The 26,796-nt window shown below is 40.1% G+C and overlaps 2 protein-coding genes across 4 annotated transcripts in view; both read right to left on the bottom strand.

Moving 5' to 3' along the window:
• bmp2k (BMP2 inducible kinase) overlaps positions 1–10,430 on the bottom strand; it is a 49,194-nt gene extending 38,764 nt beyond the window's left edge. For both annotated transcript variants that reach the window (XM_070963741.1, XM_070963740.1), the window contains exon 1: positions 9,375–10,430. In XM_070963741.1, the coding sequence (XP_070819842.1) occupies positions 9,375–9,525 (151 nt within the window). In that variant the 5' untranslated portion in view covers positions 9,526–10,430. The remainder of the gene's footprint in view (positions 1–9,374) is intronic.
• An 8,148-nt stretch (positions 10,431–18,578) lies between these two features.
• On the bottom strand, positions 18,579–26,200 carry anxa3a (annexin A3a). Of its 2 annotated transcripts, none has more exons than XM_070964497.1 (14): positions 26,153–26,200; positions 24,912–24,946; positions 24,781–24,828; positions 24,570–24,657; positions 23,147–23,241; positions 22,568–22,681; positions 22,366–22,456; positions 22,045–22,124; positions 21,559–21,615; positions 21,368–21,461; positions 21,152–21,247; positions 20,874–20,932; positions 20,385–20,507; positions 18,579–18,644 (listed from the first exon to the last, which is right to left on the bottom strand). In XM_070964497.1, exons 2-14 carry the CDS (start codon positions 24,924–24,926, stop codon positions 18,579–18,581), a joined length of 1,026 nt encoding a protein of 341 aa, XP_070820598.1. In that variant the 5' UTR covers positions 24,927–24,946; positions 26,153–26,200. The 2 variants fall into 2 exon arrangements, with proteins under 2 accessions (XP_070820598.1, XP_070820599.1); XM_070964498.1 differs by lacking the exon at positions 18,579–18,644 and adding an exon at positions 18,690–18,978.
• Between the last annotated feature and the right edge of the window lie 596 nt (positions 26,201–26,796).

Raw genomic sequence — 26,796 nt, forward strand, 5'->3', positions numbered from 1 at the left:
AGCCCGAAAAAACGTTGCTAATGTCTCCTCCTATGACTCTGCGTTAGTTTGAGATCAATCACGAAGGTCCTGGTTGCTTACATAAAAAGGAGGGGGTTTCTCGAATGGAGGGAGCGCTCTTCATGCAATAATCTATCTCTGGGGTTACTTCCTTCTGGATCGTCATTGGTGTTTCTATGGTGAATATGGGTGGGTCGCTGAGCTATTGACCGGCGTAACAACGCAGTTAGTTTCACCGCTCCGTCTCATGAAGGAGCAGAGCGCTCACAGAGGACTCTGCTGAGCAGCCCAAAGTGTTATTTTACCGTTTTATTTGCATTTCGTCCTTTTACGAGAGCTAAGAACAACAGCAAGCAGAAAAAAGGCTGAAAAGTGTTTTCAACAGAGGAGTTTCTCCGTGTGCTTGGACGAGATAACGGTACTCTGCCCAGACGCGCCCATATGAGCACCTGGACATACCTGTGTTAAAACGCCTGTAAAACTGCTCAGGTTCTTTTTGTAGCATGTACTTTTGCACAGTCACATTTTTCTCGAGTAAAAATTCAACCAGATACATTGAATGTATCTTTGCAGTTCTCTCTGTATTCTGTGCTAATGTCTCAAGTCAACATATCTTAAGTTGCACTACCTACATTCTGTACAAATTAGTGCTTTCTCATCATGAAATGTTGTTTCAAGTTTGCACCCGTAACTTTTTCACAGCTTGTTGAGACATTGTAAAACTGTGCAATTTGTAAGAAAAATCATAGTTCTGACAAATCCATAAATTCTTATTTTCATGTAAAAATTTGAAATTGTTCAGTCACACTTTTTTATATTATTTGTATTGTAAGTGAAAATGACGGTGGTGCTGTGGTGGTAAGTCAACAGGTAAAGCTTTTTCATCATTATAAACTACTCATCATAGGCACCTACATCTACAGCAACACCTCAAATAGGAACTATAATTTCAGTGCAATTTAATAACAGTGCAGCGACAGTTTCTTGCCTTGATGATTCAGTACAGATTTAACATTAATGAACTGGCTGCAAGGCTGCAGTTTACCACACTTTCCCTTGATCTCAATGGAAAGCATTATGGGGTCAAGGAAGGGTGTGAAGGAGAATTCATAAGGATTTCGTTAAAGACAACCGCAGTGCTAATCCAAGAAACCAAGTGCACTCACAAAAGACTACGTAATTATACAACAGCAAATGTCGAATGGTGCAATGCTCTAAATGTTGCTCCCACAAGGAATTGCCACTAAACTGAGGCAACTATTGAATCCAACAGAAGCAATAAAATTTTGCATTACATAACATAATATTTGTAAACTTTCATTCACTCCAGTGTGTCACCCAACAAAGACACAATAAGCTTTAAAACTAAGACTGAAATCCCAGCCATCTAAACTGAAAACTCAGAGCCCAACAGGCATAGGAAAAGCTTTTTTCTTCCTTAAATTGTTCCATCTGATTATGACAATTTGATGCCTATAAATGATTTTTCATTACAAACAACTGTTTAACAACAAGATTAGAAGCATAACACACCATTTTTAAAATGTTTTTCACATTCCATATACCCTCTGGCGGACCAGAGTGACAGGTTGGCACCAACTTGTTTGCTGTGGCCGCAGTCTCAGTCATTAAGAGTGAGGCAATCATTCACCACTTCTGACTCGCCATCCAATCAAGTGTTGTTCTGCCTGTATCACTGTCATGGAGTCAAGTGAACTCACATTAGCCTGCTATCAGTGACACTGTCCCTGAGCAGTATAATTACATTTATAATTGGTTATTTATCACAAATAATATCCACTTTCTAGTCAAACTCCGACTGACTTTGACAGTTAGGTGCTGAAGAAACCGTCAGAACAGAAAATAACTTTTTGCCACAAGAAAACAAAACCATTGGACTGGCAGCAACCATTCACTCTGTTATGCCAGGATCAGAATACACAGTATTTTTGTCTTTGACGACGGTCACCATGTCAGATCTAACAATCACAGTGCCATAAACTCTTGCTGCATCTTGGTTGGGTGACTAGCGAGACTACACATATGACCCCGACCAATCACGTCTTATTTCACGATCACGTGCCAGTTAAGAGGTCATCGGAGATGCAGGGGAAGCAACTGTCAATCATGGCAACAGAAGCGTTGTGTGTTTCCTGTTTGGTAAACAAAGATAAGGAGAGAGCTCCTGATTGGTCAGTCAACTCTAAAGGAACACGTCATGGGAGAAGGCACACTAGGCGTGTTGAGATAAAAATATTCTAACATGCTAGACTTTTCATCAGGGTGTTTAAGACAGGTTGTTGATCAGGTCACACGACACAGGTAAGTAAGTAAGTAAGTAAGTACATTTTATTTATAGAGCACTTTTCTTAGATAACAATCACAAAGTGCTTTACAGTGTAGATAAAAGCAATAAAATACAGAGGATATTGGACAACAGCATAAAGACAAACGACACAACAACAAATAACCTCACAGCAGCCCCGGAGACATTAACAATAAATGTGGTATAGACACCTGATTGTTGTTGATAATTGGCCACAACAAAATTGTCTCAGAAGTTCTCAAAAGTAAGGGACTGACAATGCCAGGATTAGTGTATTTACAGTCAATGGACACAATTCTGGTGTCTTCCTTATTCTCAGACTTATTCTCTGAACCAAGCAGACTTAAAGGTGAGTTAAAAAAAAAAAATTTGAGCACATCTCAAAAGGTTCATCTTCAAGCACATTCATAAAAGCTGTCTTCATTCAAGGTCGGTACAACCAAAGAATTTCTTTTCTTGCCCCAGCTGTGATGATACATATGTGTTTAAAATATGGAGATCTGATAAGTTCACAATTTGTCAATGCACTGATCAAAGACATAAAAAAGTAGATAATTGTTGTGGACTTTAAAATCCATGTCCTTCTATTTGGGCATTTCCATATGCCCCGATTTCACTCCCACTTTTGGCTTGATGCCATCCTCAGATCAGGTGATGATGAATTGGGAGAAAATAATTCATGTGCAGTTTCACATCGAGGGGAGGGGCAGCAACGCAGAGAGGCAGATACAGAAGGCCTCAATGAGCAAGCACAAAGGCAGCAATGCCCATCACGGGACCAAGTGCTGCATCGTACCAGCATTCTTTCTAGGGTGCTAGAATAAGACAACAAAGGGGCACAATGTGCCTATTCATCACCAGTACAGTATGCTAATAATGTTGATGAGATGCATTCTCACCACCCTCCCCTGACAGAGAGGGAGGATCAAATAGGTCAATCAAATTAAAACATTTTCAAAAGGAACGGTCTGACCTGCACTGCAGTGATTGATGAAGCCCCTCATAAGCCATAAGGACAACAAGCAAAACAATTAGACCGGTACTAGTTCAAATCAAATTGTAATGTTTTTTGTGTACATGAATGTTAGCAAAGTCATTAATTTACCTACTTTGACTGCAACTGTATCATAATGATATGATGATATTGAGTTATTGTTTCTCAAAGTTCAGTCGTCCAAGCAAAGTATCAATAAACAAGAATGGGAGTCTACAGCCATGCCACCAGCTCTGTAAGGATGTTCTTGCTTTGTGCTAATGCTAACATTAACACCCTAACATGCTAACAAGCTGATACTATATAGGAGGGCTCACTAAAGAAGGACCTCACCTTGGACACAACGCAATGTGACGTCAACCCGCAAGGCACTGTGTTGGCCAATCCAATGCAAAAGGACATAATCGCAACAATAAACAATGAAATAATCACCACTACAATAACTTTCCAGAGTTGTAAAATCTTGTCTCTTGCGTTACTTTAATGCAATGCAGTTTTCAGTCTGATGGCACCTTCCACCATCATTGTAAAAGAGGCCAAATAAATGAATACGGTGTTCCATCACTCAATCTCTGAAAAAAATAATGTTATTAATACCATGATACTGATTTCAGCCATAACACTCAGCCCTAAGCCAACCGCTTTTCATTTTATCTTAAATGTGTCAAAGAAAGACATGTCTACTGTATGTTTACCTAATATTTGGCTTTCACTTATCATATTCTCAAACAAAGCAAACACTGCTTAAGAAATTCACAAAAAAAAGAGTACTTCCCAAACCGTTTCATCATACTGTGCGGGAAAAACCCAATGGAAGCACATTTACATTGCTAAATTTGTTTGTAAATTTCTTTTTAGTGAATGGATAGCATCTGTCCAGATCACAAGTGGCAAAGGACAAGGTGAAAAAGCCACATGTTCACTGTGAACACATCAGCTGTTTGCATGGAAACCGTGTTTGCGTTTCTCCTGTTTACATGATCTGCAGCTTGTTGTGGTCAGGGAGTCAATGCGACCAAGGCTGAAAGACTTACACTGCTCTCGTCTCTTCAGCCTGTGACTTACAGCAAGCCACTAAAAACCCCAGTGTAAATGTTTCGAGATTCTGCTGACAGCAAGCAACTGGGGCAAATTTGTGTAAAGTCAGCATGTTCAGAGAAAAAGTTTGTGTTTTGTGACGGCCGCATGTCACTTCAAATGCACACACAATATTCAGAGGACCAGTCAGCTGAGAGTCAAGCTTGTTCGGAAGCTCTCTATATAAAGAAGGTTAAAATGATGCATGGAAAGCACCAAGTCTGCAAATCTCTGATGCTTAGAAGATAGAGGTGAATCTAATTAGATAAGGCAGCAACAAATTATAACCTTGCCGTTAACGTGCTTGTAAAACTGCAAACACAGGAAGTGAAACCACTGAGCCAAGGTCTTCCTGTTAATTAGAAAGAAGCAGTGACATTTTAACAAGAATTTACCAACACAGGCAAACATGAACTGTTTGCCTTGTACCTACAGTGAGAGGTAGGTAAAGCAGCCATGTAACGGTCGTCGTCTGGTGAATAAATAAGTGACGTAAGGGCATTTATATAAGTTAAGCCGACAACAAGACATGTCCCCAGGCAGTAATCTGTTAAATTCTTAGTAGCTCTTCAGCAAATAGCTTGATTAAATATTCTGACTGCAGGTACAGGAAGATCAGTTCGGGAACAGTTTGTCTGCCTTCTAAAACAGTTACTCCTGAGCATCCTAAATGAAACCAATAGAAGTGTGCTCACCAGGAAAAAAAATGTCTGTTTCCTATGATGTCTCTTTACATGATTAAAAAAAAAAAGGACTATTACAGTCTACACAATACAGTCTGGTCTACTAGGTATACGAAGCGATACTAATATAGTCTAATTCAACAGTCCTACAACAAATCCTACCTTCACGAAAGTTATGTTTGTCTGAAACAGTTTTGCTGTTGAACTGCATACTGACAGTTTTCTATCATTTCAACCACCTGATACAGATCAATAAGTGTAGGCAAAATATGAGAATCACCTATCTCTCTCTGTGTGTCTGCAGCACCACAAACTACATCCCCAAAATGATCATTAAATTAAATCAACACCTCTCTACAGCATTTCCAACACAAAATAAATTATAACCTTCATGACGGGAGGATTTGACTAGACTGGTGACAACGGGGCCCCTAAATATAGAATTGTCCATTTTAAAAACTGTCACATAAAATTACATTTTAAAAAATAGGTACCTGACATGCTAAAAAATATTACATACACATACATATAAATGTGCAATATTACATATTCTGATAGGTTAAAATCATTCCACAAAATAGCAGTACACATGTGTCTAGTATGACATCCTCAAACTTTGTCAGGCTTTTTGTGAAACTACCAAACTTTGCAAACCAACAATTTATCAAATTAATTTCTACACATTTCTGAAACTTCCAGGCCCTGACAAAGAACCCCAAAATGATGAGTTAGTGGAGAAAGGGTGACATGTTCACAGATGCATCCTGTTCCAACAAGTCATGTCTGTGTTCCTCTTGGAGACAGCTTCATAGATAGAGCTCAAGAGAAACCACAGAGGCTAAAGGGGAGTGGAGGGAAAAAACTATGTTCCTACCCAATGTAGGAACCGTCCAGCTATGCAGATATGTCATTGGAAAAAAATAGCTTACCACATGGCATCAAGACAATTCTTACTTTGAATATATTTGAAGGAGATGATGGTGTTTGCACGGCTTAAAAAAAACAAAAAACAAAACTATACCATATATTCATGTTCTCATTAGTTTCTCTTCTCCAGCAAACTATAGTCTATGTGTGTTTAACTTTCAGGGAATCTCATGTTTTTCATTGAGCTGGCACAGCCCCTGGACAACACTTGAATAAGGGAGTACAGATAAGCCTTTCAAAAACATCACATGATCCACTCAGTACCTACACATCAGTCACATAAATGACCCAGTGCCACACACAGCCCAGCAGCAGATCTGCTGGTCTGATCAAACTGATGCGCATTGATAAACGTTCCTGGAAGTCCTTTATGAAAAGATGGACAGAAAACTAAATGACATGATTTGTCTTATCTGATATCCAGTGCAATTAAGAACACAGTAGATCAATACAAGCATCGATTTAAAGTGTGTTTTTGCCTCGTCTGATATTGTTATGCAAACCGTTTTGACGAGGAGGAACTGCAGCTGTCGTGACAACGGCACGGTTTCACTTTACAGATAAAATCACATGTCATAGCAGACTTCTGCAGTTGTTTCAGATTGTGTTTTCCCCTCTAACAAACTGCAACACAGTTCAAGACAACTGCAGTATGTAGTTCAAATGTCATTGCTCACACTGACCAAAAAGAAAATCTGTATGAATAACACTTAAAAGTTTAAATGCACTCTTCCAAACATGCCTGATGCAGTTTCTTGGTGGTCTCTGGGACACAAAGGTAGGTAAATCCCAACATTAACCTTGTTACTTTTATCATGTTCCTAGCCCAGTTGGCCTTTAAATAGAACAGAGCCTCCAAATGATGGCTGGTTACCTGCCAAGTAGCCACAAACCCCCAAACCTCAGCAAAGAATTAGCAGCCGTGGGTTGGTGGTTAGAGGTCCTCTGTTACTGAATGGGCGGGACATTGAACCAGCACTGACAGAGTGAAGTGTCCTGACGTTCTCCTCATGCACTCATGACACTGTAAAGAGCTATATCTATATGGCAGTATCCTCAAGCTGCTCATGTAAATCTGTATTTACATCGTGAATGCAAGAGAAGCTTTGGTGGGATAGACACAATTCACTGATTTACTGTGCTCATTGATTTACTGTGGCTGGGACAGCTTTTGGGTTTCTGGTACATTCTGGAAAATCTTTTATTGACAAGCATTTTATTTCTACTTCAGCAAGTTTTTACTGAAGTGTGGCATTGCATTATGTTTCAAATCGCATACAGCAGATTACAAATGCTGTCTGTCGATAAAACAAAATTGGTAACTGAAATCATCTAAGAAAGGACCAATATGGTTCCATTTAAAACACTTGACTTTGTAATTTCTAATATTCACCTGAAAAAATTGTTTGAATTCTACCTTTCCCACCTTTTGGCACTTTAAATATCACTTTGTGTATTTTTCTGTCTGTTGAGCTGTAAGTTTTGCTCTGAATAAGTCTTGAAATGGCTGTTTACTTCAGCAGATTTTCCACCTAGTACTTTTACCCCACCTTGATGACTGTGGAGCAATATTGGAGCGAAAAACACTTCAAGATTTTGTCTATTTCTAAATGCAGGAGACACTGGAAGTGAAATGAAATAAACAATTATATGCTTAACAGTGCAGCACAGACAGGCACAGACACCCAGCTCTTACTCTGAAACAAAATGATGAGCAAAGGTCACAGTGTAACCTTGAGCTTCTGGTAACAAAACCAACCACAGCCAGTTCACGTGATTATATGATGGCACAGACTCATGACTGCTTGCTGCTTTTTCTCCCTTTTTTTTTTTTTTTTGGCGAATGAGATCAGGTTTACAGTTTGACTCAACAGCATGTTTACAGTGTTGTGTTACTTGAAGAGACATGCTTGTCATGCCTGAAATGTTTATACTGTTCTTTATTCATAGTGACTTACAAAGAACGATTAGAGTTTCAGTAATGATATTAATTCACATGCAAAACGCAGATAATAAAGTCTCTAAACTTTACATTTCAGTTGATTTTCAGATTGAAGTCAGGTAGGGGAAGCTCTACATCTCTTTGCCTGTGAACAGTTTCACCCTCCAGAGTTCTTCCAAGCTTATATTATCTGAACTAACCTTAAGTTAACAAAGGGTAGAAGCAGAATTTGAACAATTAATTAACTGATTTATGTCAAAACAATCTGTCAAAGTATCAGTCCTGTACTATCATCCCTCCACGAGGACAACAGGACCTTTTAAAATCTAGTGCTCATTACCGACTAGAGCAGTAGTGGGACTACACTATTTTGATGATGGGTGAAATTTGACTACACTTTTCCAGTAATACCTAATTAGTATCACCTTATTCTCTAATAAAGATGGTAAAAACATGACTAACTACTTAATAGTAAAGAAAAGACCATAACAAACAACCAGTTGACTAACTAGCTGAGCAACTAGCTGTTTTGCAAAACATGTTTGTTTCCACACTTCCTCATTTTCTGCCTGTCTGACTGTGCGTGGAGGAGATTCTCATTTCAACATTATTGAACACAGGGCTTTGTTAAGCCATGAAGGAAATTTCTTACATTTCCAAGACGCCTGTTGACATCCACAAGAGCTGTACTGGGGAGACACAGCCATTGCATAAGTCATCCTTTATGTCTTTATCCAGCAAGCACTGTAGTTACTTGTTTCAATGTTATGCAATCTAATCAAATTAGTAAATCCAAACACAAAACTTTAGTGTCTCTCAGCCAGCCGATGGAGAAACTAGTCTTTCTACATTTTAACAGCTGCAAGGAGCACAAAACCTTTCATATTCCCTAGAAAAAAAATATCCTCATGGGACAAAAGCAAACTGCAGAGGAACTTGAGTGAACATGTTGAACAAAAGGATTATTAAATTGTTTGATCTTTACATGCTTTATGTTGACACAGGAGGCTTGGACTGTTGTTATCCTGGGGGCAACCCCCTCAAGAGAAGCAGCTGAAGCAGTATGAAAACTACAGCTGTATGGAGAAAAGATACCTGTTTTAAGTCCAACTATGTACAAAATCCCTGGTGCCCAGTTTAAGTACCAACACGTTCATTGCCTGGAAGAGGAGAACGGCCTTTTTCAATAACTCTGCATATAATTTCCTGGGAAATAAGCAGATGTTTGAGGGGGAAACTGTGGAGTACAAAGCAATTACCAACCCATAAAAGAAACAAAACTGGAGGAGCTGCCTCACTGCTCTGTCTGTGGGAGTTACTCTCCAAACAGGGAACGACGGGTGTGTCCCAGAAAATATCATGGTGCTTAATGTGAGAAAAGTGTTACTGGACACACACATTGTAACGCTAAGCTACTGTACATACCCTCTGCAACAAGCTCTTCCACGGTGACTTGAAACCGGCCGACTGCAAACACTTTGCCGAAGTAGCTGCTGACACCGGAGCTAGAGCCGGACGCGGACGCTCCTCCGAGCCCGCCGCTCTCAGACTTTGGCATTCTGGAAAACTTCTTCATCCTTGACTTTCTCTGTCAGTCCGGCCACCAAATGCAACCCCTGTTTGGTGGTAAATTAGCCACACAGTCCAATTTTATTCGGTTGTGTCCGACGTCCCCTATCTACTTATCTGAAATCTTTTCTTCTCCTGCATGCTCCGCGTCTCGTTCTTCTAGAGGGACTATTAGCTGTCGGGTGATACGACATGAAAGTACAGTTAATATACAGGCGTCACGGGGGGGGGGGGGGGGGGGGTGATACTAAGTTACTCCGTCGGTCTCCCAAAAGCCCGTAGCAGTGACAGCATCCACTCACAAACGATTAAAAACAAAAACGGTAAGACGTTCGTTTAGCTAATGTGACACATCACTGTAGCTGGCTGCAGCGGTCGCTAGCATGCATGGATTCAGCGCTGTGCAGTCAGGACGCTCCGCCAACAATGAGAAGAGGGTAGAGGAGAAGCACAACAATGTGGCTGGCACCGGCGTTGATAACGCCAGCTCCGGTGGCAATGAATATCTCCTGGAAAAATATCCAACTCAGAAGCCCTCCAAAAGTAGCCTCGGCGTCGTTAGCATCACACGTCGCGACTTGTTCACTTCACTGGGCGAAGCGGCTAGTTAGCTCGCTAGCTGCGGTAGTTAGCGGCTAACGATCTTCGGTAGCCGCCACAGCGGTTCCTCTACAAGACGAGCCACCCCGAGTGCAGGTGGGGTGACAAGGTAGGAGCCTAAACCTCACACAAGTAAGCTTCCGTTTCTTATTGGAAACCCTCCCGCAAAGTCGTTTTCGTTAGGTTCGTCTCTGTCTCCACTCACCTCTGTGTCATCCTCGTGGAGCTTCGCTAACGTTAAACTTCTCGTGATTCCCTAACGGTAGGCTACAAAATAAGTGGGTGGTTTGTTATTTACCCAATGAGAGTGACAACCTAACATGATGTGGCCCCGCCCCTTCTATTGTTATGATTGGTGTAAGTGGAGATGTATGGAAGCCCGTCAGCGCCAAGAAAGACAGAAAAATGAAAGACGTTATAAGTTAAAATATCATGGCATGTAAAAAAAAAAATGAGCCACAAACCTCAGAATGTCTACATACCTAGTCAAAATTATGAATGAGATGAATCAAACTTCTGAGCCATTAGAGTTTTGTCAATATAGAATATGCTAAATTCCTGCTTACATCATTGGGATTCAAACTTGGTTAGTTGAAGTTGGAAGTCTAAAGTGTCTAAAATGGGAATTTGCAATAAGTACTCTTGCTTAAACCATTAATGTCAGCTCAAGGGTACACTGAGACATTATATCAGCTGTCTTCCTAGGGATGATGATGGATGCAGACCAGCCAATCACACTGGGAGTTGGGCTGCTATCCACTAAGATGACTGATTACTTTTTGTTTGTTTGTCAGAAAGGATAAACTTCATTTTCAAAATCAAAATGTTTATTTTTTTTCACCATTTGGAAGTGTCTGTTGTAAAACAAAAATCATACCAGGTTTGAGTCTGTTAATATTTTCCACCATCACATCTGATTGATAAAAGATACAAGCTATGATATTTGTCTACCCCTAGTCCATCAGTCCTCAGTCAGCTCTGAGCTAGAACTGATGGTGTTTTTTACAAGTCACAAGAACACAAATACCACCAAGAATGCAGATGGAGAAAGGTCTAAGACAAGACTTGTGAGATAGTAAGTCAAGTATTTGAATTGCTATGTCAAAATTGTAACTTGCCATGAGTATTTTCGTCATGCGTAACTTTCCTGTATTTTATTTTTCTTTTCTTGGTGTTAATGGGCTTCCATAAGGATCTCCCAGACAGTGCTCATCTACAACTGGGCGGAGTGAGTGACTGACAGACAGAGCAGTCTGGTTGAAGAAGGAGAGCACAAAACAGGCTGGAAAGAATGCAGTGAATGGAGAAATAAACAAAGCCCAATCAAATCCTAATCAAAACTCTATTTTCATCTGTGTCTTTGTTCTGCCTGCTAATCATTGCTGTTTGTGTGAGGCGTGGGTTAGGCTGCTACTTCCTCAGTGTACGTAAAATTGATCTCACATCATTCCCTTCAATTTTAATGATCTGACACAGTAGAGAAAAACAATGTCATTTTCCACCAGACACGGCTGATGAGGAAGTGGTGTGACAGCTGCCTCTGTGAAGTACAGGCTTTGTGAACAAAGGCATGTGTGTAGGCTGGAGAATCCACCTCATGATTCCACAGCCTTTCATTCCTTTGTGGTCTAACTCATGTGCAACATTACCCAAAGTCACTCTATACATCAGTGGCTAGAGGTGGAAAATGTCTATTTCTGCAGGTAAGTGCTCACAAATACCATATTCAGGTCAGTGGGTATAGGGGGAGCACATGGCTGAGATGGGGATTACATAAGAGACGAGGAGGAGCAGAGCGGGATCACATGACTGTATAAACCCCCATGTCTGGACACATCCTGCTCCTGCAGGGGGGAATCTTTCCTCTCTGACACACTTACTGTTGTCTGGCTGTGTGTGAGGTGTATGCTGCCACCTGTTGGTGTTTGAATACACAAATGCACACAGAAACACATGCAGTATTACAGACACTGTGAATCGACATTCAGCAAGGAGATGAAGAGATACACATCAACCGTGCTGGGGTGTCTTTGAATGGGAAAATGAACCAGTTCTAGGGCTGACCTCTGACCTCCTGGGAGTGTACAGCACAGCCTGCAAATGTGTGTTTAAAATACAAAACCAGTTCATACCAACAGTTCAGAACATAACAAATAAAGCTTTCAAAGCACAAAGCCAAAAATGTTCTCTTTCAGATGCACATGAGAGATTTGAAGCAGGCGATCAGTGTCAGTCCCATCTGCTCAAACCACACCTGCAATGTCTTGATAAAACAGACTTTCTAAGATTTTGAGTGTCAAATTCTGAATGGATTTTAATATTAGAGAAATACTTAAGATGTGAAGTTTTCAGAGATGATGCTTTGAGGCTGATGATAATTGAAGTGATGAACTGAGCTGAGCTCATGTGAACTGACCAGAAACGCCAGATGAAATACGATGAGGACAAGTTTACTGGACCTTGAGAGGAAGTTGTTCACATGACAAATGTAAAAAAAAAAAAAAAAAAAAAAAAAAATCAGAGACACTAAGGCTAACACAATCTTTCCAACCTTAGAGGGGAGAAAGGGGAAAACTGTACGTTAAGGACTACATCCACAGGACTTCACAGGTGACATAGTCACATAATGTGGATAAGATTTGTCTGAATTTAGAAACAAGCTGAAAAAAATTGATTGAATTTAGAGAGATTTTTGTCAGAAACAAAAAAACCTAATGGAGAAATTTAAGGAGGGGATCAACTGTTTAAATTGAGTTAAGTTAAGAAATCACTGTGTCCTCAGTATACCCCGCTTCCAGTGTGCATTCATGCTCACACAGTGAGGCAGTGAAGTGTTGGTAAGGCAGACTGTGGTGCTGGTCTATACTGTACTTCTGAATGGCAGTTCACTTTATGAATGGAGACTTTTCACATGGGAAGAATAGAATTGGAGAATTTCACAGGCAAGCTTACATTTCCTTGTCAGGAGGGATAAAAGCTCTGCTCTTGAATTCTGGTCTGTTACACTTTACACTTGGCATCACACACCAGTTTGGAGTCTGGAGCCCGGCGAGCACGGATGAACTCGGCCTACATTTCCTAGTTTTCCCGTGTGAGTTTCTTTTTCTTCACTGGGGCGCTGCGGTGTCTCTGCACTCTGAGAGCACACGTAGTCACAGAAGATACAGTCACAAATTAAAGGCTTCATGCAGTCTCATACAGAGAAGACCTACAGTAATGCTATACACAAGATTTATTAGTATGATATCAAGCCATGTAGGAATGTCTGAGGGAGTCTGATCAGGGCATGAGTAAAATGCAGAAGCTCAGTCAAAACTCAGTATATCCCATACATAAAATACAATAGCTGCTCCAACACTTTTACCATATGTAACAGGTCAAAATAGACTTATAATGATGAATGTACATTGAGGAATACTTACCTACAGGAGAACAATAATGATAAGAATTTTGCTAAATTACATATACCAGTGATGCTATAGGATTTAAGATTCTTAAACACTCCAGGCCCACTTCACATTCAGCCTTTTTTTTTATCAGGGAACTCTGCTGATTTTACGCATGACCAAAGAACCTAAATGAGTAGGAAGTGTAAGATCCGCCCATTCTAGTGCCTCGGTCCCAGAGTCCCTCAGTCAGGGGATGTTATGAGTTTTAGTGCCTAGTATAAGAATGTCTCCATAAAGCTGTGGGACTCTTGAGATCCTATCCCACAAGCCTCTGCTGCATCTCTAGGTCAGATCACCCCTTTAAAGATTGGAAGACACCGTCTAATGGGGACAATTACTTTGACCTTCCGAAGCCGAAACAATTCTCCTTTTTGAAAACAGGAGGCTCATGGGACAGTCCAGCCCATTCACATGTTCTACTGGAGACTAGAGAGTATCGAAACATGTTACAATCAGGTTTTACTGACTGATTCTCTTCTGTGCTGGAGGCAGGAAGACAATTAAAAATGCAGTGTAGTATCTTGACTGTTAGTGCCTTTGCAGATATCTCCATAGCCAAACTCACCCAGCCTTTGCTGCATCTTTATCTCCCTTGTTCCCTGCTATTGTATATCCTGTTCCGACACTATTTGATCTGTTTTTACAGTCAGCTCTTATTAACAAGGAAAGAATCCTCCCATTGATCCTGGTTAATGGGACAAGGCTGTATATTATTTAGGCCAAAAATCATGTTATTATTGACTTACCAGCATTTTTATCTCTATGAATAATGTCTTATTGTGAAGTGAAAACATTTTAGCAGGTCCGCCTTTAAATAGGTCACAAAACATGGCGTGTAATAACAGTGTTTTAAAAATATCTTTTGTGCCGATAACCCCCTGTTTTACTATCATGAACACACGCACACATGCACGCACACACGCACACACAGGGGATGTGAGTGGAAGCTGTCAGAATATGAAGATGTATATATCTAGGCCTGCAGCCTCTCTTCCTGTTTTCCTTCAGTTCAGATAAAGGGAGGGCAAGGCGAGGGCTGTTGGGAGGGGGTGCGCACTGCAGAGTGAAGGACTCTGGGTGATTACTTTGGCTTTAATGAGGAAAACGTCTTTGCCTTCAGGCTTTCATCCACCTCAATAGTCTGTGAGTGCATCTGGCCTGAGTTTAACTGTCGGCTCCCTGCAGGACTGGAAGACATAAAGGTGCCGCAGAAAGACAATGAACAAGTCTGTGGATTTCATTTGGATCCTACAGCTGATGTGTTCTACAGCATAAATAAAATATCCAGGAATTTATGAAACATTATATTTCCTATCAGAGGATTCATGTCCAGGCAGCACTTTGAGAAACTAGCCCCTGCTTTCATTTCAGGTTAGATTCAGTGATGGAGAAAGTTTTCAGATCATTCACTTAACCAAAAGTACTAATAACACATATACTTTGTTACAAGTACATGTCAGTATTAAAAGTTAAAGTACACAATGCAGAAAAATGTCCCCTGTGACTGTTACACTGTAACACACTGCTGATACATTCATGGAAAAGCAGAAGTTTACTGTTATAGTTGAGGTAATTTGAAACTGTTTTGTCCAGGACTGAAACCAATGATCATTTTCATTATGGATTCATTTAAACTAAATATAAGTGCTGTCACAATTACCTCTCATCGTTCAGCTCTATTTGTATAAAGTTGGGTCCTTTAGATTTTATAATAGAACATATTTTATAAGCCCTTCACATGTCTTGTATGCAACAATCTCAACTTGTAAAGTAACTAGTAACTAAACTGTCAGTGAATGTCGTGGGGCAGCAGGAGAGGCAGCATTTAGTGAGCGTGCACCACAGAGCTGCAACAAGCTTCCAGAGGATATTAGACTTACAACAACTTTGACACCTTCATGTCCAAGTTAGAAAATGTTCTACGCTGCCGTTACTGAAGCTTAAATACTCATCAGGAACATCTTGCCCTCCTGTCCAGTATTTCTATTTCTTCTCTTAACTTTTTTTATTTCCTTTAAAAAGGATTTCTATCGTTTTAGTTCCCGTTTGAATCTTTTATGCCGTCTTTCTTTTTTTAACATTTTTAGTGCATTATGTAAAGCACTTTCAACTGCCTTTGTGCCTGCATTGTGCTAGAAACTTGCTTTGTCTTCCTTGAGGTGATGAGGCAGCCTAGTTCTCTCAGTACTTTAGTTTAGTTGCCACCGACTGCAGAAGGGCTAAGTAAGCGAGACGCAGAGGAGAAAGCTGATTTGACTTCTCACGTCACCCTTTCCGGTGACTGGCAGCTGTGACGTCAGTGCTTCATTGACGCTGCTGTATTGACACATTAAACCGAGATGCCAGATCAGAAATTTCCTTGAGAATTTTTTGTACCGACAAGCTACCTCTTCTGTTGACTGGCCACTGCCATCGATGGTTGTGAGAGACAAATACAAGTATTTTGAACTGAATTGAGGTTTAGGACTTGGACACAGCAGTTGACAACACAATCTTCACTCAACATTCACTTACTGTTTCGTAATCGCAAGAATCCTACAGATACAGAAACAGCATTGTACTTCATTAAGTGATGTAAAACATCAAATTGGCACGATAGTCAGGTTAGAACTTATCAGACACTTTGATTCAGGGTATTTATGATCATTCAAATCTTCATTCAAAGTCTTCTGCACTTTAGTCTCCATCCTCAGGAGGAACTGGGTTGAAACCTTATTTTACTTACCAGATTCCCAAAGCTACCAGTAAATATATGAGTTATGCAATAATCATTTTCAACAACTGTGTTATATTATTTAACTTTACACTCAATATATAAAGATGAGAAGGACATCCGCTTTTTGAAGTCTGTTTTTGTCGCTAAATGTTTTTGGGCAACATTTCAACACTTAATTTTCCAAACTGCATCATCTTATGAAGGGAAAACATCTGAATTTCATCATTTTAAATGAAACATCATAATTTAGTCATTTGAGGATTGACTATCTACAGGTGTTCCCATTTTCACTCAACAACAACCTCAAGTTATGTTCTCTAGTCTAAAGGGAACCAGATATTGTTTGACTTTACTGCCTGGTTTCTAGGGCAGATGTCACAGTTTTTAGCAGCTAAAGACCTCATTTTGGAACAAAAATCAGATTTACCAAGAGGAAAACAAGCTGCCTTTGTGGTAGCAGCAGACTCCTCTCAGGCTGTTGACATTCTGCTCGATTTCTCCAATATCAGGCCCTTTCTGTGGAAATTAAATTAGATAAAGAAGAAATCAATATGTTACATTAAATGAAATGACATGTCACTTCTGATGCCTCACATTACTCACAACATGATACGTTTGTCTCTGTTGGGGTTTTCAGCCCTCTGATGTCCTGGATCAGTCCATGTCTGGATATTCTTTCTTCACCGGCCATCCTGCATCATTAAACCCAAGGCTGCTGTTAATGAGTCCTATTGATTTGTTTCTAATCTGTTCTTCCTTAATGGATTGATTGAGCCTCTTTCAGTCTATTGAGCCTTTTAGCTGAGCTGAGTAAAGGAGCAATAACAACACTGAGGTCATCAACATTCAATATTTGATTCTTATTATAGATTATTTAGTTGCATCTAATGTCAGGAAACTACGGCTCTGACCGTTGACCCAGTAACATTGGGCTGCTTTCTTTGTGCTTTTTACGACATATTTATTCTTTTAATTGGCTAAAAGTCAGCTAGTTTGTGATTCCTATGATCCAAAAATAATGTTTGAAAGTAAAAGTGAAGTAAAATGTTAAAATGAAATCATATTTCCCTGCAAATCAGATAACAAAGCCATAAATTCTGTTCATGTAATAACATCAGTGATATTGTTCCATTTAAAACAGTTTACAGTAATTCACCTGATTTGTAAATGATGATGTAATAGTAGTGACGCTAAACTAATGAGTACTTCAGTACTTTTATGTTGTGCAGTAGTTTAGATTAGCAGCTCAAATGAAAGGATTTTTTTAAGGAGTAATTACAACGAATGTAATATTGTGACCATTAAATGGTTAAAACACAAAATATAAACAGCAAAGAAATAACAACTTCCTGTCCTCCATCTGTCGCTTTTAGGTACTTTATACACTTCTGGTTAGTGTTATGGTAAAGCACTGCATCATATTCTATAAGATACTCATGTTTTGCATCTAAAATCATATCCTGAAAAGTAAATCTAGGTGTCAGATAAATGCAGTGGAGTAAAAAGTGCAACATTTTTTTTTATATGCAATGGAGAAGTATAAAGTAGAATAAAATGAAAATACTCAAGTACAGATACCTTATAAGTGTACTTATGTACAGTAAGAGTTAAATTACTTTCCACCACTGAGTAAATATTAATACAGTAGAGGTATTAATATAAGCATGTTTGCAGCATGTCAGCGGTACAGTATTTCTATTTGTATTTGCAAAATAGATGACATGAATAAATCAATATCAGGTTTCTAATGAGGAGGTTTCACATGAAGAGTATGTCCATGTCCTTTGATCATCAGGAGTAAAACACTTCCATTAATCTCCACAGTTCAGAGTTTCCTCAAGTATGTCCTCTATAAGCCTCTTAAAACCCCCGGGGGTCTGTAAATCTGGAGACCTTTAAAAAGCTTTTACAGCCTGCTGCTGGGTCAGTGACGCCACCTGCTGGTGACACTGAAGGACTACCAGACTGTTGGTGGAACAGTGTGTGAATACAGTTCTGAAAATAAGCATCACCCACAATGAATCATTCATGAGTTTTTCTTATTCATTTTATTTCTAGAAGTTACAAAGGAACAAGCAGGAGAGAAAAGAGGAAAGAGATGGATGAGCGAATGAGACAAATGGTAATAATGCTGATGTTAATAACAGCCACAGTACTGTGTGCTAATGAGCTATTTAAACTTACACACTATACACTGCATTCATGTCTCCTCCTTACACTCATTCCCGCAGACCTTCAACTTGAATTAGCATTTTATTGCTTAGATTTAGCAAGTAAGAGGACATCATGTTGACATTAGGACTCGTCATCTCCTCCACAGATTTTAAGCAGAGTCTTTCGGTAATCCCCTCCGCAATCAGACTGAAACAAAACAGAATTTCCCATTAAAACTTCAGCAATGTTCTCATGTTTAAAATAAATCTTTTATTATCTGCATGTCTCTCCACACTTTTCACTGTCCCGTCATATGGGACGCCTATCTGTCAAAGCTTCCTGCTGCTCTGAGGCTGTCAACAAGTTTCCAGTTTGAAATGTGAAGATGAAAGTAAAGCATGAAACGACGGCAGAGGGCCTACAGCGTGAGATCCAGAGGAAACACATTTCTTCTTGGCCTGAGGTAGAGCTCAGGTGTTAGTTAGTCGTCTCCTCCACAGATGGCCTTCACACAATCCCGGTGGTCACCCCCCAGATCCGACTGGAGGAAACAGTAACACAAGCAAGGAGAAAAGTGTCTTCCCACCACACTGAGCAGCAGTACAACAGCTGATTTCACTTAGTTGTTGGGGACATACAGACTGGAGGTTTAGCACAGGTTAGCTTCTGCTCCACTAGTTCTCTGCTCTGGTGGCATTATTTAATGAGAGGTTCCTTGAATAGCTTTTTATGAGCTTCTTTAACTTGATGGCCTTTAACAAACACCATTCCCACAAGCTGCTGAGCTACTTAACATGCCAACAGTAGATGTTTTTTAGATAGCATTTATTACAGATCAAATGTTTTGAAAAGCACGAGTACAAGCTTCATGGGATCTTTACACAAATGAATCATTCTTTAATTTTGTTAAACGATTTAGGGGTTGAAACCTAATAGCTAGTGCTATAAAAGATGGCAGCACTGGAATCACTTTTTCAGACTGACTGATGGCAGAAATACTCAGGGAGACACTGACTTTCAAAAGCTAGTGGAGCAGCAGCTGGCCTGAAGGTGACGCCACAGCCTTTGAGAAAGGTGTGTGTGACTGAAGCTTCAATATTCCCTCCAAGGGATGGATGGTTATCATCGGAGTGGCTGAGACAGTGTGCAAATTTAGCTGCTACAGCCATAATTAACAAGTGATTGGCTTAAATTTGCCTCTTGGGCTGGAACAGGTAGGTGAGGTCTGTTTTAAATCTCTCTAAATAACTTGATGAGGACTGGAGACCAAACCAACCCGGGCAACCGCAAGGTGCAAAATAAAGAAACAGAAAACACCCCGACAACCTTTACCTTAACTGAGGGGCCGCTTTTCAGTCATACCCTCTGAGTGTATTGTAGTTAATAATCCTATCCATGTTATTTCAAATGTTAGTAACAGAATAGCTTTGTGTAATATGAGGAGATGTTCAGGCACCTTTCCATTTCACACAGCTCCCGTTATTCAGTCGATGAGTCACTGTGTCTCAGTACAGACTCTGTGTGTCTCAGAGGACCTCCCAGGGGGCTCTGGTGTTATTCATATATGTCTGCCTTCACTGATATCAAAGCGGCTTGCCAAATGAGAGCAGTTTTAGTCAGTGAGATTCATTCTACAAACTCTGATGACTCATAAAACCTCAGACAATAAATCCACAGAGGCTTGTACAAAACAGATCAGGCTCCAGGGTCCAGTCTCATCCTCTGATCACACTTAGCTTGTAGTAAATTCATGTTGCTGCAAACTGTGTGAAGACAAAACCTGCAAAGCTCCTCTTACTGAACTGTGGTGGGATGAAGCCAGTGGAACTGACTATGACTTAAAAAGAAGTCGAATAAATCCACATCAGTGGACCAAAGGTGCAGAGGGTCAGAATTCTCTCTCAAAGGTTAAATCGTGATCAGATCTTCAGAAAAGGAGCGTCTCACCTCGATGGCAGAGTGCAGCGAGTACTCGTAGAGTTTCTTGAACTCGGCTCTGATGTCCAGCAGGTCGATCTCAGACCGACTCACCATGATCCGGTTCAGAGTCGACTCGTCTGTTCCACCACCCTGACAACGAGATTGGCAGTGAAACACACACACACACACACACACACACACACACACACACACACACACACACACACACACACACACACTCTATGTAAAAAACGAATGTAATACTGGTGACTTTCTCTCCAGAATAAAAAAAAACTAAACTGGAATTCTAAGTGTAGTGGCTTAAAACTTCCAATTAATTCCTTTCCTGGATTCAGTAATAATTCAGCGAGCATGCAGTAAAAGGTGCTGAACATCTTTATATTATAGGCCTTACTTTCTTCAGCTATGATGGCATGAACTGCATATTGTATATCCTTTTCTGTCTGTACAACGCTCTGCAACTGTGAGCATATGCGATAAAAACAGTATATTCACCTTCATGCTCCCATACAGGCGCTCTGCAAAGTAGGCTGGTATGCTCTTCACACATTTCACTGGAGGAGTAACAAAGTTATATTCAACAATGTGGTTAAAAGCAGCATTTAAACAAAGATGAGGGTCACCCTTTACATGAAGATATACACTGCATGACCAGAAGTATGTGGACACCCTACCATTACTCTAACATTTGATTGCTAAATATGTAATTCCAAAAACACTGATCCACTGCTCCTCTGTGAAGACTCCATGTGTGTTACAGCACATAAACCTACCGACAGCCACCAGGAGCTCCTCCAGCTCCCCTGACATCTCTCCTTCGATGCTTTCCTGCAGAGTCTTTCCACTAATGTTCTTGTATTCAACAAGAGCTGCACAAAAACACAAAGAAAAAGTCAGACTTTACATTTCCAGTTATTCCAAATTGAGCGTAATTTGTAAGAATCTGCTTTAGTCTAGATTTAACACAATATGTGCTAAGCATGACGCACTTTGTCTCAGTTGAGGTATACTTCTTTGGCAGAGGATGTCAATAAATTTAGATTCATCGGTGCCCCACTTCTTCTCCCCGGCATCATAAAGGGTCTGAGTAGAAAACCAGGAAATGATTAAAATATATTCCACAGAAAGAGTGACACAGTACATATAAGACATTGTCCCTATGAATCAAATCCCGCTGCACCTTCGCATCTTCTTTTGCCTTGTCTGTGTCCACTGTGGTGCTCTCGTCCCGCTTGCCCTGGAAACAAAAACACAACTTTAAATAGCAGCAGTCACTCAAGGTTCAGTGAAGGGAAAAGATTTTCAGAGTTGCCCTAAGTTAAGCTTCTCATCCCTGTTTAAGCACTTGCTTTAGATATGTGCTCTCCTTATTGTCATGTTTGCCCTTTTGACTATCATTTTTAATTTATGATACTTTTTAGTTGCACATTTATTCATTTTTCTTGGTTTCTCTCACAGGAAAAGTTTAAAAAGCAATGGAGATGTGATACATAACATGGAAATGTGACCAGATTCCTACAGACATAAGATTCTATCTAAAAAGAGCTCATTTAATCCAAACTGTGAGGTAAAGTTGGTTTTACTTTATTATCTCTCCAAAATAACTAATTCAATAATAAGCTTTTGTGCACTCATCTCTTCTTTCCTCCGTATTATAATGACAAACCTCGGCCAGGAGGAGCAGCGCTTTGCAAAAGTCTCCAGAAACTTCCTTCTTCAGGTCAAGGGTCAGCTTCTTCTCTGTTTCTGTGGAGGAAAAACATCCAAGACCAAGTCCTGATTCTGATGTTTGAAAACTGACGAATCACAAAACAAGAAATTCATACGTTCAGTCCAGTGCATTTGGACGGACTCTGGTACAGACATTCATTCTCTGACACCGAATGAATGAATAAAAATTAGTTTCACTATAATTATTCAAACAGTTTTTACTGATTGCACCATTTCAATTTGAATCTTAGGAAGTAAGGCTGTGTCCACTCGTTACCTTCCAAATAGACATCACAGAGAGCTCGGATTTGTTCATTGGATCTGGATGCAAAGATTTCAATCAAGATGATGTCATCTGTTCCAGCTCCCTGCAACATCACACAGGTACGTTACCACACCATGACCATGAAAAAAATAAATACTAGCAAAATAAACACTGAATGGAAATCCTGTGAGTGAGAAAACCTAAGAAAACTGACTTTCATGGCCCGCATCACTTCGTGGCAGTCGAACACTGCAGGAGGGGTGATGAGTGCCACCAGCAGGGCCTCAAAATCACCATGGGTGTCCCCTTTGAGGTCCTCCAGTAAAGGCTGCAGTATGATGTAAACACAGCCATCGTTTGTCAATGGAGGCACACTCATATTCATGCAACACACAACCACACCCATGCAAATACACACAGGCCTCTGGTTTACAGCCACGCACAGAGTAAACACAGAAACTGTGATAATTATTTGTCATGTTACTGATGCACAAGGCAATGCTTGAATCTAAACTCTGTTGGAGATTAAATCAAAGACAATAACGATGCACACTTTGGCTATTTTTATAACATGAAGCGGGCTTTATAAACAGTTGTTTGATCAATCTTAGTTTTACCTTTTAGACAAGTGTTTATGCAAGTTAGAGAGTTTAAATCAAAAGAAACTAAATAATATTACATATTAAACTTTACCGACTCATTCAGCATAAACGCGTATTATTTTCCAAAAATCGTGGTATCGTCTCAGTAACACATACTGCACTTCACTAGGGATAAAGCAGTGAGGTCTCACTCTGCCAGTGGCTTCCTGATAAGCTTCACAGATGAGCTGCCTCTGAGCGCTACTTCTGTGGGTCAAAATGTCAATCAGAGTCTTCTCTTTGGTGCCTGAAACATTTAAAAACGAAAGGAGGTAAATAAAATCAATTAAAGTGAAAGAAATGTAAAAATGGGTTTATTGCCACACTCAGCCTCGAGACTGTATTTAACAACAGGAAACAATGTGCTGAATAAATAAATGTAGAGACAGTTCATTTTGATTCAGGATAGCTCTGTTTTGTTAGCGTCTGTCTCTTTCTCTACGATAAATATTCACATAGAAATCACTAAACTGAATTCACATTCACTCATTGTGATTTAAAGGTAACTTTACTGCACAAAATTTCATGAATTCCACTAAACTCAACAGCTAAGACAGTAGTTAGTGCAGTGACTAGCTACGCTAGCTTCTTATAGCAAGAGTTTAGCTGGGGTTTTCCCAATATGATTAAATTTAGGCTCATTTAGTCAATAACAAACTTAAAGTAAGGTGTTTCTTCATCAAATGTATCTGGGTTTTTTTTCTTATAGATAGGGTAAAAATTTGGGGTAAAATTTGAGAGTAAATTTGGTTTCAGCTTCAGTGCAGGCTAGCTGTACCCATGGCTATCTTCCCAGCTATCTTTCAGTTTCAGATGATTCTATATGATGTCTCACAGAAAATATACATATCTAGTTCAAAATAAGTTTTATATACGATAAAACACATACCAAAAAATGTCATTCAGTTTGGCCCAAACATGCAATTACTGTGTTTTAGCTTTGTGCTGCAGTGTAGAAAGATAAAGTTAATGAGCTAATGTTAGTATACCTGCATATTGTAGCTTAGCTATTTGGAGTTTAGCTACATTTTGACGTTTTAACATGTAACATTTAGCATGTTAGCATTTTAATATGTTTACAGTCACCATGTTGCTAACAGTACAATCATTACATGATCAGCTTTTATCTCAACTTCCCTGCTAGAAAAACCAGCATAGACCAGCATCATTTCCATGCTGGTCAATGCTGATCTGTGCTGGTTTATGCTGGATTGATGCTGGTTTAGCTGGTGAGTCAACATAGCTATGTTGGTACACCAGCATGGTGTTGCTAATAATGCTGATGGACCAGCATGTTGTTGCTAGTGATGCTGGTGAACAAACATAACCAGCACGGGATGCTGGACCAGCATAACCAGCATGGGATGCTGGACCAGCATAACCAGTGCGGGATGCTGGTGACCAGCATAACCAGCACCAAAACACAACATATGCTGGTATTGCTGGTATAACCAGTATACCCCATGCTGGTTTTGCTGGTGGCTAGCTTTGCTGGTCTATGCTCGTTTTCCTATCAGGGTTTAGCATGTTAGCATGTGTGTGTGTGTGTGTGTGCGTGTGTGTGTGTATTTGTACCGAGTCCTTCAATGGCCTTCCTCAGATCCACTGCGTCGTCTCCTGCATCAAAGTTTGCTTTGGGCTTGATGGTTCCTCTCTCACCTGTCTGGAGAACACAGTGACGTTCACCTGTCAGTTCAGTTTGTTTGTTTGTTTCTTCCTCTCTTTCATTATTTGTGCAGTAACAAACGTCAAAGTAAAGCCTGAAATCAGATTTAGTTGGACCTACTTTTGCTGAGAAAGAGGACGGAGTATTCACGAGACTGTCCAAGTCATCCTGCAGAGCATTCAGAGGTGTTGTTTAACATGTATGATCAATCAAAACCTCATCATGAGATAAAAACACAGGACTTGGCTTACCCATAAAGATGTCATGATGACAACACGAAGATCCTCTGTCGAAAAAAAAAAAAGTGCAACACATTCACAGCTAAGTTTTTTGTGATTTATAGTAGACATCTTTATGTAAGCACCATTACTGACATTTTCTCACCAAGCAACAATATTAAAAACTTCAATAGTGCTCATTTAATGATTTACAGTGTTTACACTACTACTTTATTGTGTTTATTATGCATTAATGAGCTTGATCATTTCAGTCAATAAAGATTTTATTAATTAATCATAATATTCTGTTGGACTCCTCATAATATTCCAGTGTAAGTCACTATGGCATGAAAGAAAAAGAGTTTCACAAAGAACTGTTTAACTTCTCTGAACTTGACTACTGATAAATTATTGCAGTACTGATTAATGTCAGAGGGAAACTTGAAATCTTGAGAAGAAAGTCACAATTCTGACATTGCCACATTGCCCCCATAATCCCACGTTAGGAGGGGTATGGGAGCAATGTGGCAGCTCTAACAAAATGTGAAATTTTACAATAATATAAACGTGAAAGCATGAATCATCAAGTCAAGATTATTTCTGACTATTTTGACAAAATTCTGAAATTAACTCAACTTAAGTCAGTCACAGTAATCGAGACCTTATAGCATTTTGTTTTGGATTTGTGACATGTCTCACAGTTGCTGTCTGTGTAGCATCTGTCAAACTAGCACATCCTCATCATGTTGACTCATCTGTGTTTGCCTGTATGATCAGCTCTTCTGATGAACCGTTCAGCCTCAATAAAGCTTCTTTACTACAGACAGCTGCAGTTTTACATCACTTTCAAAATGTACCACAGAAAAATGAAATCAAGAAATACATTTGAATTGATCTGAATATGATCACAAACTGTCAAGTTGATAGAAATGATCTAAGATACCAGAGGATATTAAAAACATCTCATATTTCAAAGCACAGATGGACACTAAATTTCCCTTAAGGAAACTATTGGAGTTTGTTTAGTGATACAACAGGGAATAAAAAATACTAAACATGATTAACTTGCATTTAAGTTGGAAATAAGTAGCACAGTTCCACAGCGAGAGCAGAGAGAATACAGTATGTTCTGCTCAGGTAATGATGAGTTCATGCAAACGAATCACCTGTGTACAACATTCTGCTTTAAACTTTTGACTCTAGAAGAAGCTTTTCCTACAATAACACAGAAGAAACACATTGAAAGATACGACGGAGACGACGAGAAAGCTCACCTGAAGCTTTGGCCGAACCGGAAAACTCTTCACCACACCCTCAAGCTCGGTCTGAACTGGAAATACAGGTCTGGGGTGGCGAGCTTTCAGCGCACTTCTGCGCCAGTAGCGCAGACCGAAATGGACGAAAATCCAAATGCGCCGACTGATTATGCCGACACCTCCCCCTACCGCGGCAACGCCCATCCTGGCTCACCTCTGTACGCCTCGGTTTACCAAAACACCAAGTGCGCCGTGCGCCTGCCTGCGCTGCACCAAAATACCACTGCGCGGGGTGCGCAGCCTGCGCCATTGAGTGTACCATGGGATGGGTCGAGGGGATCAGTGTACAGATGGAGGACAGAAATCAAAGGGAGCCACGAGGAAAAAGTGTCATGGAGAGAGGTTGATGGAGAAGTCAGGTGTAAGTCCCCACCATATCTCAGCTCCATGTTCATTTACAGGATCAGATAAAGAGGCATCGGCCTGTACCATCTGTGTGATTGCACCTTTGGGTGTGTCACAGCGTTGCACAGAGTCATCTGGAAAGGTGATGTCAACATAGTCCTGGGCCATGAGGAGGGATATGTTCAATGTACACAAAATATCCCTGGCCAAGAGATTTACAGGACAAAGGGGGGAAGAAGAGAAGAATGTTCAAAGGA

Source organism: Chaetodon trifascialis, chromosome 6 (assembly GCF_039877785.1).
Source record: "Chaetodon trifascialis isolate fChaTrf1 chromosome 6, fChaTrf1.hap1, whole genome shotgun sequence".
NCBI classification, from domain to species: Eukaryota; Metazoa; Chordata; class Actinopteri; order Chaetodontiformes; family Chaetodontidae; genus Chaetodon; species Chaetodon trifascialis.